The sequence below is a fragment of the Bactrocera tryoni genome, chromosome 4 (assembly GCF_016617805.1).
Source record: "Bactrocera tryoni isolate S06 chromosome 4, CSIRO_BtryS06_freeze2, whole genome shotgun sequence".
Taxonomy (NCBI): Eukaryota; Metazoa; Arthropoda; class Insecta; order Diptera; family Tephritidae; genus Bactrocera; species Bactrocera tryoni.
The window spans coordinates 74,238,171-74,253,652 of record NC_052502.1 but is presented as its reverse complement, the minus strand read 5'-3'; the positions used below and the strand labels follow the sequence as shown (position 1 = coordinate 74,253,652).

Here is a 15,482-nt window from a genome sequence, read left to right as displayed (position 1 = left end):
TCTATAGATGTATGTATGTCTTATAAAGTTTTTTTATTGTTTGTTCTAAAAAATTTGAAAATTTTATATAAATATCATATGGTTTTATGGAGGAGCACTTGGATGGAGAAGATTGACAAATATTGACTAGTAACTAGTAGTTTTCATTATAAATGGCACTTAAGGAAAATTTAATTTTTTTTCTTTGAAATTTAAAATAAAAAGTTAATTTTTTTCAGTGAAATTTAGTTTAAAAATTTAATTTTTTCAGTGAAATTTAATTTTTTTTTCGGTTAAATTTAATTTTTAAAATTCAATGCAATATCCAAAAAAAATTTTTTTGTTCGCCTAACCATTGTAAAAACACATTTAAAAATGACGCGTAAGTAATTCATCATATTAACAACAACTACAAACAATTACAAAAATTATAGCAAAACCCATTAGAAATGGCTTCACTTGAAATATAAGTAAAAAATATTTTCATCAAAAAAATTACATAACAAAACTCAAAATTGTTTATAAAAGAATAAATAGGACATATTAAGTTAACTACAAGAAAAACACAAAAACATGTTTAAAATAGTAAAATTTTAAGGTTAAAGCATAAATAATCTTAAAATACAGTTTTGCTGTATTTGCAAATAAAAATATATCAGCGATAATTACAAAAAAAAAGGAAGCATTTAAAATCATTCGTTAAAAACTCAAGTCGCAACAAAACAAAAAAATTAAATAAATAAAAGAATAATAAAATAAAAAATATATTCACTAACTAGTTCACAGATACAGTTTTTGTTGTTGCAAAATTACAAAATATACTACTCTTATTGTTTATTAATGTTAAAAAACGGCAGCAGCAAAGTGTAAAATATGAATATTGAAAATCAACTATAAAAAATTATATGAAAAAATATTATTATTGAAAATATTTGACTCTATTTTATTTAAGCTTTCTGTAATTGCGCTATTTGTGTGTGTGTATTTTTAAATTAATATAACTGCAGCACATACATACATACATACATTATACATACGGAAATTAAGAAATAAAAAAAATACAAAATTGAATTTATTTTTTCAATGCAACAATATTATCGAATTTAGAAGAAAAGGGACAAGGGTTTATCCAAAGAAGAAATCATGTAAACTTTGGCTGCTTCGAAGTTATAGCACCCTCACCAAAAATCCATATAAGAACTTATTCTCGATCGGTCAGTTTGTGTGTCAGCTATATTTTATAGGGATCCGATCAGTCAAATTTGTTCGAATATATAGTGGTTGGCTATGGGTGGTTGCGACAGATGAGAAACTCCTCGGAGTGTGAAGGACGTGTGCAAAATTTCCTGCATTACCAACACAAGGTGTAAGGGACTTCAAACCATAATTGTTCTGTTCGAGCCAAGGTTATATTTCAAATCGTACCAAAAATCGGTCGAGGAGGTCTTTGAGGGACGATTGCGGTTCAATCTTCTAGAAAATAAATACGATAAAATTAATAATAAAATTATTTCTGGTAATCTACAGACAACCTAATTTTCAGTTAAAAACAATTAACACTTGAAACACACACAAGGTGTTAGGAAGGGTAAGTGACTGCCTGCGTTACCAAGGCGACAAAAAGAAAATAATTTTATTGACTGTTTGAGGCAGAAAAAATATTTTACGCACACAAATTATTTCTACAAATTTTTACATATAGTAACTGTTAATTGATTTGAAGTTGAAAAGAAGATGCCACGTCTCAAGCCGACAACCAAAATCGATGTTATCGGCAATTTGGATTTGAGCCCGGAGAAGGCGGTTGGCGATTACATCGAATCCAAGCAGCAAGATGTATATTTCGTGTAAGTTGCTGTTGTTGTTGTAACGATTTGTCTAGATTTTGTCTAAAGTGTTGGCTTTGAAGTCATATAAAGTTAGTTAGAGGCACATGGCACATAATAAGACTCTTTAACACCCACTAGCAAACCACCCAATTGGGATTCGGCAGGCGATTCCATTGAGCTGCTCTATATACGCAATGAACGTGAGCATGCTGCCATGTTGCGTCTACAAGATGAGATGCTGGAGAATTCGAAGCGGCAGGCGGCAAGTAACGCCAGTCGCATACGCAAACTCTATAAGATACACGCGCATTTGCGTAAACGCTTCATTGAGGTGAATAATTTCATCAAAGACTGTGAGGATAAGCGACGTGTAGCTGATAAGAAGATATCCGAAGAGACCGCATTGCATGCAGAGCTGGCGGAGAATATTGAAAAGTTCAAGCGTGCCATATCGGAGTTGGCCGAGTTTCGTGAAGTGCTGAAAGCGACTGTAGACGACTTGGAGCCTTATGAGACGGTCATACAGGAGGTGGTGGAGAAATCGGAGATATTCGATTCGGTGAAGGATTGCATGGATCGTTGTGATGCGTTGAGTAAGTCCATGAAAAATTGTTAAAGCTTTGGATTTGTTTGCTTTTTATTTCGTGTATTCTAATTGTAGTGTTGGCTCAGGTGGAGATATCGCGTTTGGAGCAGGAAAAATTTATGGAAATTGAAGAGATGCGCAAACGCATGGTGAAGGTGACAAATGAGGCCGCGTTAACGGTTTTGGGTTTAAAAAACGATTTAGCTGAGCTGGAACGTTCGTATAATAAGGCGCGTAGCGAGTGCCTGCATTGGGAGCGTATTTTAGCAAATGCCAAAGATTGCGTGGCCACAAATGAGCTTAATAAGGATCGTGCGTTGGATGGCATACGCGATATTTATAGAATGTTGCGACGCAGGCAAGGTAAGGGTTGAAATAACAGCAACAAATAAAAATCGAATAAAATAAAAAGACATTATTACACAGTATTTATACTTATATGAATGTGTTTGCTTACAATTTCAGGACGTGATCCTTTGTTTCAACGTCACGAAGTCGAAAAAGAGTTGGATTTTATTAAAGATGAAATTGAACTGCTCAAGGAAGTGGTAAAAGAATGCAATAAGACGCGTGCTGGCACTAAACGTGGCTATGTTGAGAAAGTTGAGGACAGATGTTAAATTATATATACATACATATAAATAAAATATAAAAACAGGTGACAAAAAAAATAATAATAATAGAAAAAAATATTAAAAAACAAAAATAAACAATAATAAAAAAAAATAAATAATGAAAAAAAATAAATAATGAAAAAAAAAAAAATAAAAAAAATAAATAATAAAAATAAATAATAAAAAAAAAATAAATAATAAAAAAAAAAAAATTAAATAATAAAAAATAAAAAAATAATAAAAAAAATTATAATAATAAATAAAAGAAAGATTTAAATAATATAAAAATAATGAAAGAAAAAATAAGATATATAAGAAATCATCACTAAAGTAAATGATGAATAAAAAGAAACACAAACCTAAAAATTTAAAACAAAAAAGTTAAAAAAAAATAAAAGATTAAATTGTTACAGGTTAAAATTATATAAAAAAATCAATTTAAATAAAACTTTCAAAGCGAAGCTTTAAGAAAATTAAATATATTCTTAAAAAAAAGAAATAAATATAAAAAAATAAAAATATATATTTAAATATACATATAAAAAAAACTAAAGAATATACAAATATAAATAAATACATATATTAAAATAAAGAAAAAATTAAAAACAAAAATTGTTTAAAATATTAAAAACAAAAACAAAAAAATTATGTAAAATTTTTTATATAGATCAAAAAACATAAAATACATAAAGATAAATATATTTGACTGTGTAACATAAAAATCAAGTTGAACAGAAAATTATAAAGCAAAAAAATATAGAGCTTCTTACAAATAGATTTAAAAAAATATACGACACATATTTTTTAAATTACATTTCACGCCAATTTGTGTATCATATTGACTAAAATCATTTTTTATTTCATAAAATTCGCAATAAACATATTTATTTATACATTTAATGAAACGATTTAACAAAACTTATGTAATTTTTTTGTCTTTCAATATTGGTAAATGTTTTTGGTTCGTCGCGAGTCCATACATACTTATTAACGCGTATACATACAAAAACATTTAAGAGAATGCGTATAAACATGTGTACATACACATACATACATATTATATATATAAAAATAAAATTAATATCCATAAGTAGTTTGTGAAAATAAACGAAATTTAACAATACTGAGTAAGTGAGTATAAAACTAATGTAGAAAATATTATTCAACAGTGTAACTAAATAAATTAACATGATCGAAACAGCGCCAAAAAATTACCACAACTCAATTACGAATTGGTTCGGCCAAACTGTGTGTGAAAAATGACAAAAAGAGAATAGTGGATTAAAGAAAATTAATATACATAATTAAATAATATAAAATACATACCGATGTATTCGTATGTAATCGCAAGCCTCAATGGACATATCTTGTGGTGTCAAGAATACAAATTGACGATTCGGACGCTTTTGGCCTTCAAATTTCAATAAACGCGTCATATATTCGCGATTCACCTCATCCTAAAGCGTTGCACAGTATAAAATTTTGCTTGAAACATAAAATAAAAAACGAAAATATATTATACATACCGCAAACACATCGTATTCATCAAGAAAGAAGAACGGGTGATCCACGCAGGCCCAAAGTGATATTAGGAATGCTACCGTTGTATACGAGCGCTCACCACCCGACAGCGAACGCGTGTTTGTAACAGCATCGGCGATGTGATTGTCACGTGGCACCACCGATATTTCCATCGTTTGCTCTTTGTGATTGACCTCGATTTTACCGGTAAACCGACGTTTACTCAGCACATTCTGCAAAATAATTGTAAGAAATAAAAAAATATAGGTTAGGTTAGTTCGGCAGTCTGATGAAAGTTGAAGCAAATAATATAATAATAAATAGTAAAGAAATAATTCAATAATGAATCATAAAAACCACTCACATTAAAAGTATACTGCAGCATGGTTATCATGTGTCCCTTAAAATGCTTCACAAAATACATGCGACGCGAATGCGATTGTTTCAATTGGTCAGTGACAAGTGTGAATGTCTTCAAAGTGCTCCGATCAACGGAGAGTTTACGTTTCAAACGCTTTATTGCATTCTCTAATTTGTCGGGGTCTTCTTTTAAGGGCGCACCTTGCTTCAATTTAACTTCACCTAATTTGATTTCATCTAGTATCTCGTCGGGTGTACGCTCTGTTTGCACTCGTTGGCCAAATTTTTGTGCCACTTTCTTTTTGTCATTCAGCTCCTTTAGTTTGACGGATTTGTTTGTCTGTGTGTGTTTAATATATTAAAAAACTCAAAAAATAAAATATATTCAAAAAAATACAGGCAATTATTAATAATATTATAAATATATATTTATATTGGGTATATTAAGTTTGTCCAGAAGGAAACGTCGGAGACTCCATCATCCTGACGTGCTGAGAAGGTTTAACTATCTTCATCTGTATATGTATATGCGAACCAGTTCCATAGTTTTTCACATATCTACATGTCTTTGTGGAAAAATCTTTTTTTTTTTTAAGAAAATATCTTTATTTTTATATCTTTTAATGCTACAAGGAATGCTCCTGTGAAGGATATTAAAGCTACGATGCAACCGAAATTAAGTATATTTTGAAACTCACCTCTTCTGTGTGTATGCGCTCGTCAATGCGTCGCTTTTTGTCTTCAAATTTGAGAAAATTGTCCTGAATGGTGCGCATGTCCATTTGTAATTTGTTTAATTCATTCTGTAAAGCAAGCATAAATATATAGAAAATATCTTCTGATTTTTAGAGTCCAACTACTTAATATTCGTGAAAATATATTGTAATGAATTAAATTACCTCTTTTTCGCGTATATTACGCTGCATACCCTCTAGTTTATCCGTGTGTTTACGCATTTCAATTTCTATATTTTGCTTTTCAAGCTCAACGTCAGCGCATTCCCTCTTCTTATCTTCCAATTTGCTCTTATATTGCTCTAGTTTACTTTCATTTTCAGCGAGCTCTTTTTGCTGTTTGTATAACAAAAAAAATTAAAAAACGTCTGCTTAAGTGTAGTCAATATCATTAACTTTACCAGTATACACAATTCATTCGTATTTGGATATTCGTAGCCTTCCAAATCGGCAATACGTTGCTCCAGGCGCATAATTTTATCGCGGTGCTTTTGCATAAGCGTTTGCTTCTCTTTAAACTGTTCCAGAGAAGTGCGCAACTCACGTCCTGTGCTTGCATAAGCTTCTTGCAGTTTTAATCTTTCATTTTCGATCGTGCGGTAATTGTCGTTAAGTTGGCTGCACAATACAAATATTTACAATAAAAAAAACCTAAATTATTTTATACAAAATTTCACAAACATCACCTTATGCATTCGTCTACATTCATTTGTATCAGCCGTGCTGGTCGTATATTCAACGAGTACATACGATATTTCGGCGCCGGAAAGTACTCCAAGGCCGGTTGGGCGTCTACGATAATTTTACGTAAGTTTTGCGGCACCTGTTCCTGCTGAATGGTTAAATGCTCAGCGGTCTGCTTAGTGTCTGTTAAAAGTATGGTCTCAATACTTAACTGATCAATTAAGCAATTCATGACGACAGGATCACGACACTGGATGACGTCATAGAGCAAACGCGTGCCGGCGGGTGGACGTACGCAACCGGCGCGCACATCATGTACCTGATAAAATATATTTAATGAATGATGAATTTTACAGAAATTTGCGCTTTACAGTTATGATTACTAACCCTGTTTAAAAATTTCGCCGTTATAATTGTCACATGCATATTAGGGCAGCGTTGCTGTATAATCGTATTTAATAGCGTACGATCGGCTGTATTGTTAACAATGAAGGCACGCAGCAAATCGGCAATTTGATTTTCGACAACATTACGATATTTTTGCTCAGGTACATCCAAATAACTGCCAATGGGACCGCGCGGCCGCTCACTAAATTTGCGTGCGCGGTATTGGCGATCGATTTCCTCCAATAGCGTTTGCATTTCCTGGCCATAAATTGAGTATCGATTCCTTTTGTTTGCTTGTAAGTTAGAAATTTCGCGCTTGATGCCATCTATTAAGCAAGGTAAATAAATAATAAATAAAAACAACAACAAATAAAAAAATAATCAAAATAATATTAAAAAAGAAAGATTATTATAATAAAAATATACTGGCAGATATATAACAATTTATATATTTACATTTATGCCTTACTCACCGATTCGACGCATTGAATTATCTATTTGAATTTTAATATTTCTGAATTCCTCCTCCTTTTGTGATTTGTTCTCGGCAAAAATTTCATATTCACGTTTGTCTGATTCATTCATAGCCTTATTCTCGGCCTGCTCTCTGCGCAAGGTCTCCAGTTCGGCTTCATTGCGACGGCGTAGCTCTTCAACGCCCATTGTTCTAATAAGAAGGTATTTTCAAAATCATAATATCTAATTAATATTAAATCGTAACTTGGTTGAACTTTTTAAAATCTGTTTTGTTTTGTTTATACTAACTTTGAGCGTTGCGCTATATTCTGCTCCAAATCCGTAGTTAGCGATTCTAAATGATGAATGCGTTTTTTAAGACTCTCCATATCGATATTGAGACCATGATACACTTTTGCTTTCTCTTTCAAACGCGTATTAATCGCTTGACAGTTATCCTTTTTTTGATCGTACTCTGTGCGGTTCAGGCCAATGACTTCTCTACAGGTACTACAGATTTATAACAAAAAAAATAAATTAAAAATAGTTTGCAACGTTTAAAAGTATTCGCAATCTTACTCCATTTCGGCTTTGAGTTTATTTTCAATTTCGTTTTTGCGATTCGCCTGCTCTTCAAGTTTGTCACGATCTCGCATAGCTTCAGAAATCGCTTCTTCTATCTTATTAATGGCCATTTCCAACTGATTTACCAAAGACCACTCATATTCGGCCTTCTTCTGATTTGTTTCTTGCTATAACAAATATGTGTAAATGTTTTGTCCTCTTATTAATAATTAGGCTTAATTAAATTTACCTTTAGTTGTGCAAAGGATAATATTTTGCGGTACTCTGTTTCAAGTTCAGCTATATTTTGTTGATCTTCTTCCAATTTCTTTAATAAAATTATTAAAATTTGTCTACGTTATTATATAATTTACGATATATGTTAACAAACCTTTTCAATGTGCATTAAACGTTGTTTATGATCTTGATACTCATAATAGCATTTGATAAGTTGTTCTTGTATTGAATCTAATTGTGTAGCTTTCAGAAACAGCTGATAGTTCTTCTTTGGTTCCATACTGATAAAGAAATGACATCATCACATTCCTAATAAATTCCATATACAGTGTTATAGCAAACTTACTCTTTGAGAAATTCACGCGCACTGTCCTGGTTCATGACAAAAGCCGGATTGTCAACTTGTATATTGTGTATGTCCATAATGCGCTTCAATTCATCAAACTTCTCTGACACAACACGGCCACTTGCATTCTTAATTTTATAATTACTTGCCGATTGGGTAATGGCGCGGACAATCGTTATTTCATCACCATATATCTCTGGTCTGAAAGCCTCAACACCCTCGTTGGAAATTGTAATTTCGACACGCGCAGAATGTTGACCATTACGGATTAAGCCTTAATATAAATAAAAAGAAAATAAAATGAAAAAGTTTAACAATCATGATACTATGTTTTGCAAGTTTTTGCAGTTTCGCTCAAAACGTTTTCAATTTCATTGTGCACATGAATTTTAAATTTTATACTCACTATGTAATGACGTCGAGCGATTGGTGGCACGAGCACGCCCACCCATACCCACTACCAATGCCGCCAATATAGCACTTTTGCCGCAACCGTTGCGACCTACCATGAAATTGACACGCGGATGTAACTCAATGCAGTAGTGTGCATGACACATAAAATTTACTAAAACAACTTTTTTAATTTTTCCACAGCGTGTAGCGTCCATTCCAATTTGGGAATTTGACTACGATAAATTTAAGATTTACATATGTATGTATGTATATATATTATGAAAATGTTGTACCAAAGCACATTTAAAACTGCTTACCAGTGTGCCTTCGCTCCGTTTCTGTCTTTTAGCTTGACTGGACGTTGGGGCATCTTCCTGTGCGGCAGCTTCATTTCCCACATTTTCGGAGGGTAGCTCGTCTCTTCTGCGTTGTCGTGCACTACGATGCTGAGTATTTACGGTGGAATTTGTAGAAATGTTAGACACATCGTTATGGTCTTGGACGCGTCGTTTTCGACAAAGGCTCAAACTCATATTTAAAAATGTCTATTATATTATCAATTGTTTCTTTGGATCGTGCGTCTAATTAATTACATATCTCATAATATACTGTTGAAACACTATTTATTTTATTTAAAACGCAAAAAAACTAAACAAACGTTTCAGCAATTGCCTTTACTTTGGCGCAAAACATACTTTAATATTGTTGCCAGATTGTATGATTTTGCTAAAGAAAATAAAAATTACAGGACTCAAAGAAAAAGTTTGTTTGAGGTGCATGTTTATGTATCAAAAATAATTAATTTGGAAAATTTATCGGAAAACAATCGATTATTTTATAACAATATTAGAAAATTTTAAATTTAATGTTAGCTAAATAAGCATCACTTAGAGTACTAGAACAGAAATTAGGGAAAAAGCCTTCACCATTAAAAATTAATAAATAATTAAAAATAATAATTAAACAGTTTTGAAAAAAGAAACAGAATTAGCAACAGAAACAGAAAATTATATATAAATATATAATATACATATATATATATAATATATGTATAAATATAATATCGGGAAGGTCAAATTAGAGAACTGTTTTGAAAACATAAACAAAATAAAAAATAGAAGCAGTCTAAAAGCCTCTAATTCGAAAGCGTCAAATTATAAAATAGAAACAGAATTAACAACAGAAGCAGAAAATCTTAAAAGATTTGATTAAATTTGATTGAGTCAAATTAGAAAACATACTTACATATGTATATCTGGTTGTATTATTCTCTTTTCGACTGTACCAAATTCATTCTTGTAATAGTAAAATTTGTGGTCATTTCTGTTCAGTTTCCGTTTCTTTTGTAAAGTTACGTTTTTATTCTGTTATACTTAACCGTTAGCTCTAAAGCTTTGGAAACACTTATTTATACACAAGTAAATAAAAGATCATATCGTTTTTTATCAAAATTCGTTTTTATTATAAGCAATATAAAAAGAATTGAATTAATAAATCGTTTTCACTTCGAAACCGGCGGAGTAATTTTAAAACTAGATAAATTGTGATTACTGATCCCAATCTACAAAAATATTTTCATTTTTATAAATTATATAAAATTTCAATTACTTAAACAACATAGTTTACCATTCCAAAGAGCTAATTCGCCTAAAGATATGCTAAGCTTTTAAAATACCTTTAGCAAAATTTATTTTTCCAAATTACACTGCTTTGTCCGTTTTAAACAAAAAGTTTTATTTTATATAGTTTATATATTAAACAAAAAAATCTCTTTTTTATCTTTCACAAAATTTTGCTACTAACACTATGCGAATTAGCATATTAAAATATTTTATTCAAAATAATATGTAAAACTGAAAAGATGGTTTTACAAAACTACAATATTGTATCACACACCTTATAGACATAATGTTTTCGCACAATTTTGTTTACAACATATACTCACACATACACATACATTATCTAAAGCATACACACACTCACAGATGTATATGTTTTCACTTAATTATTATTTGTTATAAGATGTACAATTGTTTTAATGATCTTCAGACCATTTTCATGATTTAGCAAATTCAAACACGGATCGCTGATCTTTTCCTCCAACAATTTTAACAATTCCAAACGCAAACATTGTATCATCTCCGCCGTTTCATGCGTATGCGCCTTAAGTATAATCCAATCCTCTTCTAGCAGAAATACAAAATCACCGCCATGCAATTCGATTTTAAAATCACTACCAGCGAACAATACTAACGGCACCAGAGGCAACATGGAGCACTCACGTATGAATATACGCGACGTTTTCACTTTTTCCTGATAGATGAGAAACGGCGATTGAAAGCTGCCCACAATCGCGTTCACCGATGATGGATGTATGGCGACGAAGCCGTCTTGGCGTGTTTTGAAGCGCAAATCTTTGGCCGTATGCATTTTGGCCATTGCACCGCCGACAGTCGAGATGTAGCTGCGTTCGGGTGTAAGCACCTTAACAATGTTGGGATAAAGCGCGGCGTAAAGCAGCGATATGAGCAGACGATTATTGTCACCATTCACGTTCAAGTCGGCACCTGTGTAATATAGGTAATTTGATATATTTTAGCAAATATATTTGAAAGTATATTGTATTACCCGTTAAGTCGAGTATATTATCGCTGGCGTTTTTGCGCTTGCGTGGTATGTTGATGGGCACAAAACCAATTGAGACGAGCAATTCCAAGAATTGATATTTCACCTCGGAAATGGTTTCCAATGTTTTCAGTGAGAGAAAATGCTCATCTGCGTAATTGCGGCTGGCGTAGAAGTTACGACGTGACACTTCCAACCATTTCTGCAAGTTAAAAGTAGATATGTTATACCACAACAAATAAATTTCAACACACTCACCTTGTATGCTAATAGCATTGTCAAGTGGTCACTATTGCATATAGCAAATTCACGTTTGCGCTTCTCTGCCTCGGCGCGTTTATTAAAAGGACTCACAAAGGGCGATTTGTGACTCAAACACGCCGCTATGGTGAGCACGCTATCCAAACACTGGAAGATGGCGCCATATAACATGAGTTTGCCGATGCGCACATCAACCGGCAGCGCCGACAAGTGATGACCCAGCGCTGTCAAGTCTTGAGTCTCATCTAAAGCGCCGACATCCTGTAAACGGCGCACAGCTGAAAGTATATTTTCCTCGGTAGGCGGTTCCAGTGTACGCCCCAACACCTCCAGCGTATTTTTAGTGCTGAAGCAAGGCAAGGTTTTTATGCGCAACACCAGCTGTTCCAAAGGTACACGATGTATCTCCGGCACGGGTTGTGCTAGGAAGTTGTACCGGAAACGATGACCCGTGTAGAGATGTATGCAAACACCTGGCATGACGCGGCCGGCACGTCCTTTGCGTTGCATTGCGTTGGCGCGTGATACCCACACTAACTCCAGCGATTCCATGTTACGATTGGCATCGAAACGCTTCTCTTTCATTAAACCGTAGTCCACAACGAATACGCAGTCGTCGATGGTGAGCGAAGTCTCGGCAATATTAGTGCTAAGCACGATTTTTCGTTTACCTTTCGGTGCTGGTCGGAAAATGGACGATTGCTCTTCGCTGGAGAGCGATGAGTGTAGCGGTATGACGATGAAGTTACCGCTTCTGTGGCAGAGAATAGACGAAATAATGAGCGCATGCAACATAAAAATAGAACAAATAGTAACCTGTTTCCAAAGAGGGCGCTATCGCCGAGCGCTTCATGCACGGTTTGTATTTCTTGCAGCCCCGGTAGAAATACCAATATCGTGCCTTCCTTGGGCCAGTTATGCTCCCCTTCCACAATGTATTTCAGCACAGACTCCACTAATTCAGGATTGATTTTCATTGGTTCCATTAGGTAGATGCTTTTGCAAGTTTTCTTCGAATAATCTTTGAAAAAAATATAATGAGATATTTGAAAACATACAAGAAGGCACGTTAAGTTCGGTTGCAGCTAAACTATAATAGCCTTTACAAATCCATACAAGAATTTTATTTCGATCGAACAGCTTGTATGGCAGCTATCCTACGTTGATCGTGAAGATAAGGCCTTGATTTTGATCGTTCAAATAAGCACTTACCACTGTAACGCCCATACATCTGCGCCAACGTGAGCTTGTCATCTTTTATGCTCCTGGCAGGCTCGGCAGCTTCTGACTTTACATCCGAGTATTCTAATTCACGCATTAGCTCTTCCTCCTCCTTTTTGGTAATTTTACGACAATACTGCGAATCACATTCCATTACATAATCACATACTTCCAGAATATCTTCGAGAAATAACTGCTCGACGTGGAATGTGCGCCCAGGTATATCCAACACTGGTGCACCACCAAAATATTCCGAAAACAATTTGGCATTTAGAGTGGCTGACATGAGTATCACTTTAAGTTCAGGTCTTTCTTTGAGCAGGTCCTTTAGTATCATAAGTAGAAAATCGGATTCTTCGCTTCTTTCATGCACCTCGTCGACAATAACATGCGAAACGGTACTAAGCAGTGGATCGGCAGTGAGACGTCGCAAGAGGATACCGGTGGTGCAGAAAGTTAGACGTGTGGTAGATGAAATTTTATTTTCTAGACGTATTTGGTAGCCCACCGTTTGACCCACACGTTCGGTGCGCTCATCGGCTACACGCTCTGCTACACCTATCGCTGACAGGCGTCGCGGTTGCGTGCACACTACTTCCACGTGTGGTATTTTGCTGGAATCTTTGAGTTTGGATGCATGAAATAGCCAATTGTCGAGTATGAATTGCGGTACTTGTGTGGACTTTCCACAGCCGGTCTCGCCTGATATTACAATGACCTGAAGGTACAATTTGTTTATTAACAGTTATGTTCGTTATTCAGAGAAATTTTAAAATACCTGCGACTTTTCTATTAAATCCAGTATTTCAAGCATTTTCTCGAAAGCAGGCAAATTCCGACGCCCCAACATCATTTTACGGTATCTTTCGTCTTCCTGTCTTTGCAGAAATTTTCGCAGCAGCACACGATCTTCATTTTCGGTTTGTTTGGTGGAACGCTGTTGTTCGGCATGGGACGTCTGACCTCGTTCATAGTGTGTTGGCAGTACTTCAGGCGCGCCGCCATTTGTTGTGGTTTCAACGTCGCCACCATTGGCGAAAAGTGATTTGGCATCTGAAGGAAATGGATAGGCATCGCCTTTCGGCAGTTGTGAGTAGGCCTCCTCGCTTTGTATAGCTTCGCAAATGCTATAAACACAGCCCATGCCATCGGCGCAAATGCTGCGTGCCTCACAATATAAACGGCGCGCTACAAGTAACAATATATCACGTGGTAGATCGTGGCATGTTGTTTTGAGGTAGATAAATGGTGCTTCGTATGGGTACTTAGTATCGGTTGGAAATCGTATTTCAAGAAAAAACCAATTGTATTCTTCGTTGCCATCGAGAAAATCTGAAAGTGCGGCAAAAATTTTTAACACGTCCATGTTATAAAAAATCATTTATTCCTACTTTCGTGTTTTTTCCGCTGTCCCTCTCCTTCTTCTACAACAGGTGCTATATGTGCAAAACGGCATTTGTTGCCGAACCGACATGTGCCATTGCTGTCAAAATTACGACAGCGGGCCTTTCCATTGGCTGTTGGTTTCGCTTTCTGCTGCGCTGCTTGGTCGGGTATACCAGTACGTTTTCGTCGCTCTGACGGACTATGTATCAGTAAATGATCTATTTTGAATTTCAAACTCCAAACCGTATTTTTCTCCTTTTCCTCAAAAGCTTTATCATAAATAGATTCTAAAGCTGCCTTTTCGTCGTTACGCATTTCCAACAGATCTTCTTTACTTATATCATTATTCAAGAACTCGTTAGCTTCGTCATCTGTTTGAGTAGCTGGTACACGCATATATTTACGATAAAGCAACAACAACGCAGCATCGGTATCTCCATTGCAGTGATCAAAAGCTTCTGCGCAATGCAAAGGCGCGAAGCCATAATTTTCCAACTTTAACAAAGCGAAACGCCGCAAACGGTCCTCTGGAGTTTCCGCTTTCTGACTGTCGGCTGAGTAGTTGGAGACACTATGTACAACTAATGTTCCACGATCTTCCCAATAAGCTTTTTTCATATGACTACCCCGATCGCTGTAAACTGATGCGTCATTAAGACGAAAATCGGGGCCATGTATCGCCCGCAGTGTCTCCATTGTCATTTTTTGTGAATCTTCCGATAGACGCAATTCTTGCAATTCAGTCTTCACAGCAACTTTGGTAGGCGCAACTTTGATAGGGGCATTACTGAAACAAAAAATATTTAAATTGCACACTTAACAGAGGATAAAAAATATGAATATTGCACTCACGTTGTTCGCGGGTCGCAGAGTGGGCGGAGGTACCAGTTTTCGTCTTGCTCAGGTTCCATGGTGTTGGCCAATAACAACTGAATATATATTGGTTGGTATCAACAATTAATTTCACTATATTTATAAACAATTTAGCTATTATTGCATCTACTGGCGAAATAACCAAAATTATAAATAAGCTGAAAGTTTGTGGGAAAAAAGCAACAACCAGCAGATATGCAATAAACGTGTCAGCAAAGATCAGCTGGTTTAGCTGTTTGAAGCGCTGCCGTATGCAATAAATATTTATTTTTTTTTGAAAACAAGGAAGAGGAAGAACACACCGGAAATGATTAAAAAGTCAGTTATATGAAAGTTATAAAATAACACAAAAACGAAAAAACCCAAACAAAATATAAATTATTGAAAAGTAATATAACTATTAAGAGGTATTATGATAATACTTTT

The 15,482-nt window shown here is 34.6% G+C and overlaps 3 protein-coding genes across 4 annotated transcripts; 1 reads left to right on the top strand and 2 right to left on the bottom strand.

Annotated features, from left to right (window-relative positions):
- The first annotated feature begins 1,448 nt into the window (after nt 1-1,448).
- LOC120774407 (kinetochore protein Nuf2-like) lies at nt 1,449-3,047 on the top strand. Its single transcript, XM_040104032.1, has 4 exons — nt 1,449-1,826; nt 1,947-2,401; nt 2,470-2,757; nt 2,860-3,047. Exons 1-4 carry the CDS (start codon nt 1,714-1,716, stop codon nt 3,012-3,014), a joined length of 1,011 nt encoding a protein of 336 aa, XP_039959966.1. The 5' UTR covers nt 1,449-1,713; the 3' UTR covers nt 3,015-3,047.
- On the bottom strand, nt 2,901-9,358 carry LOC120774406 (structural maintenance of chromosomes protein 6). Of its 2 annotated transcripts, XM_040104031.1 has the most exons (18): nt 9,008-9,358; nt 8,704-8,923; nt 8,298-8,571; nt 8,106-8,232; nt 7,965-8,042; nt 7,730-7,902; nt 7,460-7,660; nt 7,168-7,361; nt 6,695-7,020; nt 6,310-6,626; nt 6,025-6,241; nt 5,789-5,959; nt 5,588-5,692; nt 4,894-5,229; nt 4,535-4,762; nt 4,335-4,465; nt 4,224-4,254; nt 2,901-2,983 (listed from the first exon to the last, which is right to left on the bottom strand). In XM_040104031.1, the coding sequence occupies exons 1-17, from the start codon at nt 9,221-9,223 to the stop codon at nt 4,230-4,232; spliced, it is 3,339 nt and encodes a 1,112-aa protein (XP_039959965.1). In that variant the 5' UTR covers nt 9,224-9,358; the 3' UTR covers nt 2,901-2,983; nt 4,224-4,229. The 2 variants fall into 2 exon arrangements, with proteins under 2 accessions (XP_039959965.1, XP_039959964.1); XM_040104030.1 differs by lacking the exon at nt 2,901-2,983 and having other exon boundaries at nt 4,167-4,254.
- Nucleotides 9,359-10,177: 819 nt separating this feature from the next.
- LOC120774825 (putative ATP-dependent RNA helicase DHX57) lies at nt 10,178-15,248 on the bottom strand. The gene is made up of 8 exons (XM_040104635.1): nt 15,036-15,248; nt 14,189-14,970; nt 13,576-14,129; nt 12,789-13,515; nt 12,393-12,597; nt 11,574-12,330; nt 11,319-11,517; nt 10,178-11,257 (listed from the first exon to the last, which is right to left on the bottom strand). The coding sequence occupies exons 1-8, from the start codon at nt 15,092-15,094 to the stop codon at nt 10,692-10,694; spliced, it is 3,849 nt and encodes a 1,282-aa protein (XP_039960569.1). The 5' UTR covers nt 15,095-15,248; the 3' UTR covers nt 10,178-10,691.
- Nucleotides 15,249-15,482: the final 234 nt, after the last annotated feature.